The sequence below is a fragment of the Ornithodoros turicata genome, chromosome 1, assembly GCF_037126465.1.
Source record: "Ornithodoros turicata isolate Travis chromosome 1, ASM3712646v1, whole genome shotgun sequence".
NCBI lineage: Eukaryota > Metazoa > Arthropoda > Arachnida > Ixodida > Argasidae > Ornithodoros > Ornithodoros turicata.
This window is the reverse complement of record NC_088201.1, coordinates 24,749,418-24,752,164: the sequence shown is the minus strand read 5'-3', so window position 1 is coordinate 24,752,164 and position 2,747 is coordinate 24,749,418. Positions and strand designations below refer to the sequence as shown.

The following is a 2,747-nucleotide window of genomic DNA, read 5'->3' as shown; positions in this document are numbered from 1 at the left end:
TCCTGGGCAGAAGCTCCTTCTTGTAGGGTCGCTGAGGCTTTGTATTTCTGTCACTCGGTTCGCTACGAATGGCTTCCAGCGACTTGCGCTTCCCTTGATCCAATGGAGAACGATGCTTGAATCGACCCAAAACCGAGGGAGGTCATCCTCCATGTGGTGCGCCCGAATAACGTACTTGGTCAGTCGTGCTCCTACTAATGCACCCAGATGTTCCACATGTGGCAACATATGGAGACCAGATTTGCGTTTGCTGCTACCATCTTAACGTCTGCAGTGCCATTGTCGTTTTCAGTACGAAGGTACACGATGGCTCCGTAAGCATGAATGCTTGCGCCACAGAAGCAATGGATGGATTGCGTGGCTGTTCGTCTAGATGTGAGGCTTCTAGCTGCTGCCATTTTTGATGGGATATAGATTGCTTTGGTCCACTGCGACCACTCAGGGATAATATCTTCCGGCAACGGATCGTCCACCCGATGCCTTGCTCCCACGCTCGTAGAAAAATTATCTTAGCCTTGATAGTGAAAGGACAAAGAAAGCCGATTGGGTCGAAAATTCTTGCAGTGGCTTGGAGGAGACTCCGTTTCGTATGCTTCTTGTTTAGCAAGAAGTCTTCTAAAGAATCCATGCCAAGCTGAAGGGTGTCATCTACTGTATTCCACTTGAGTCCAAGTACCTTCTTCAGCTGTTGATTGCTTGCTACGTTGCCTACTACTCCGTTACACTCATTGGAGAGCCTGAGTATACATATATTCACAGTTTGTTGTCCACTTCCTTAGATTCATTTTTGCCTTCCTCAATATTTCGTTGGTGTCGTTCAACAGACATTCGCGCTCTTGTGCCATATAACACCAAAACAGACATTCGGCTTCGTTATGGTATGTCCACAAGTCGTCTACATAGAAACTTTCGTCCAGCACCTTCGCTAAACCTGGGTACGATGAAACCGAAGTGTCGCCGCCATAAGGAAAGGGCTGGATATTGCGCCGAACGGCACCCTGTGGTCATTCGTCAAACTTCAATCTCTTGGAAGGTCGCTCTCACATTTAGGGAGTGTGGTGTACGAAAAGAACCTGAAGGCATCTCTGTCAGCTTCGTTCAGAGATATTTGGAGGAAGGCTTTTTCAATGTCAGCGGAAATGGCTACGCTGCTCTTGCGAAACCTCAAAATCATACCGAGTAACTCAGGGTTCAGGTATGGTCCTGCGTCAAGGACGTCATTGAGGGAGGGGCGCACCTAGCTGCATTCGAAGAGGCGTCAAAGACGATTCGTATATTGGTGCTTTCTCTGTCCATTTTCACGACAGCGGGGTGCGGCATGTAATAAGTAACACCCTGGGTTGTTGCTGACGCATTGACTTTCTCAGCATGACCTTCCCTCAGGTACTGTCTGATAGGGCTGTCATATTGTTCAATGAGGTGTTCATTCTTGAGTAGTTTCGTTGTCAAACTGTGCAGTCTGTCCATCGCAACTTCCTTGTTCGGGGGAATACTCAGTCTTGCAGTCTTCCATGGCAGGGATACTTGATATCTGCCATTTACTTCCTTTCCTGTCGATCGGGAGTCTTGAAGACCAATGTCGCCGTCAGTGATATCGTTGTTTCCCTGAATTCCAAGATGCTCCAACTTCCAAATTTCTTTTACTTGGTTCGAGAGCTTTGCTTCTTCCGCTTCCACAGTGACTCGCATAATCCCTACATTTGAACATGGTGTTTGCTGCACTTGTTTGAGATGGCCCTAGGAGTGCCCAACCAAAGGGTGTGTTGGCTGCTACTAGACCCTCATCGATTTGTTTCGTTTCACCTGTGGCTACCTTCCAGTAGAGCTCCGCTCCAATGAGACGAGGATGCCCTACTCGCAGGTGGCGCAGGAGACGGACACGTCACCAATACGCATTCCATCCAGTTGAAGTTTGGATTTTTAACCCGTTGTTCGGAACCTCCATGACGTCGTTGCAGATGTCAGGCATCTCCAACGCTTCGATGCAAACCTCAGTCCTGTCATATTGACTACGGAGCCAAACCTGTACTCGATGACATCTTGTGCGTGTTGTTGATTCCGTACCAAATGTATGAAATGTCAACGTCTCCTCTCACTTGCTGACACTTAAGCTTTTCCAAAAGAGACTTCTTAATGAATGATCGCTGGCTGCCGCTGTCTAGCAGTGCACGAATGAGTTGACGTTCTATTTCCCTTTCTGCTCACTAAGTCCAGCTCCCACATACAGCGCTTCGCTCTATAGCGCTAGAAAATAGCGCTCGAAACCTAGCGCTGTTTTTCCGCTTGCAGTTCTCACATACAATCGAGCACATAGCGCAATCCTGCTCGGGTCACGGGAAATCTCGTTGCGACGTGATGCACTGGTACTACCGTGATTGTTTACTGTCCGCGTCGGGTATCCGCAGCTCCTGGCGGGTGACACTTTTGCTGCTGTAATTGCCATGCATTGGCAGATGAAACTCGTGGCCATTTTCACATCCTCGTCGTCGCCTTCCTGCTTTGCTGCTTCGAGTGGCCGGAAGCAAAACAAACCCCATGTTACAGATGACGTTGATCGCGATCGTCGAATAAACTGTCGACGAGGAAACAAACTCAGACGACTCAGTAATATTCGCAACCAACAAACAACTGTGTATTATAACCACACTAGGAATACATAAATGAAGCTCTTGATAACAAAACTGAATACAAGTACGTGCTGCTCGCAGGAAGCACAGAGTCCAAGTCTCCCCTTTCTGTCATGAGCA

The 2,747-nt window shown here is 48.2% G+C and overlaps 1 protein-coding gene across 1 annotated transcript; it reads right to left on the bottom strand.

Annotated features, from left to right (window-relative positions):
* Positions 1-1,191: 1,191 nt before the first annotated feature.
* LOC135379179 (uncharacterized) lies at positions 1,192-1,689 on the bottom strand. The gene has a single exon (XM_064612446.1). It carries the CDS (start codon positions 1,687-1,689, stop codon positions 1,192-1,194), a length of 498 nt encoding a protein of 165 aa, XP_064468516.1.
* Between the last annotated feature and the right edge of the window lie 1,058 nt (positions 1,690-2,747).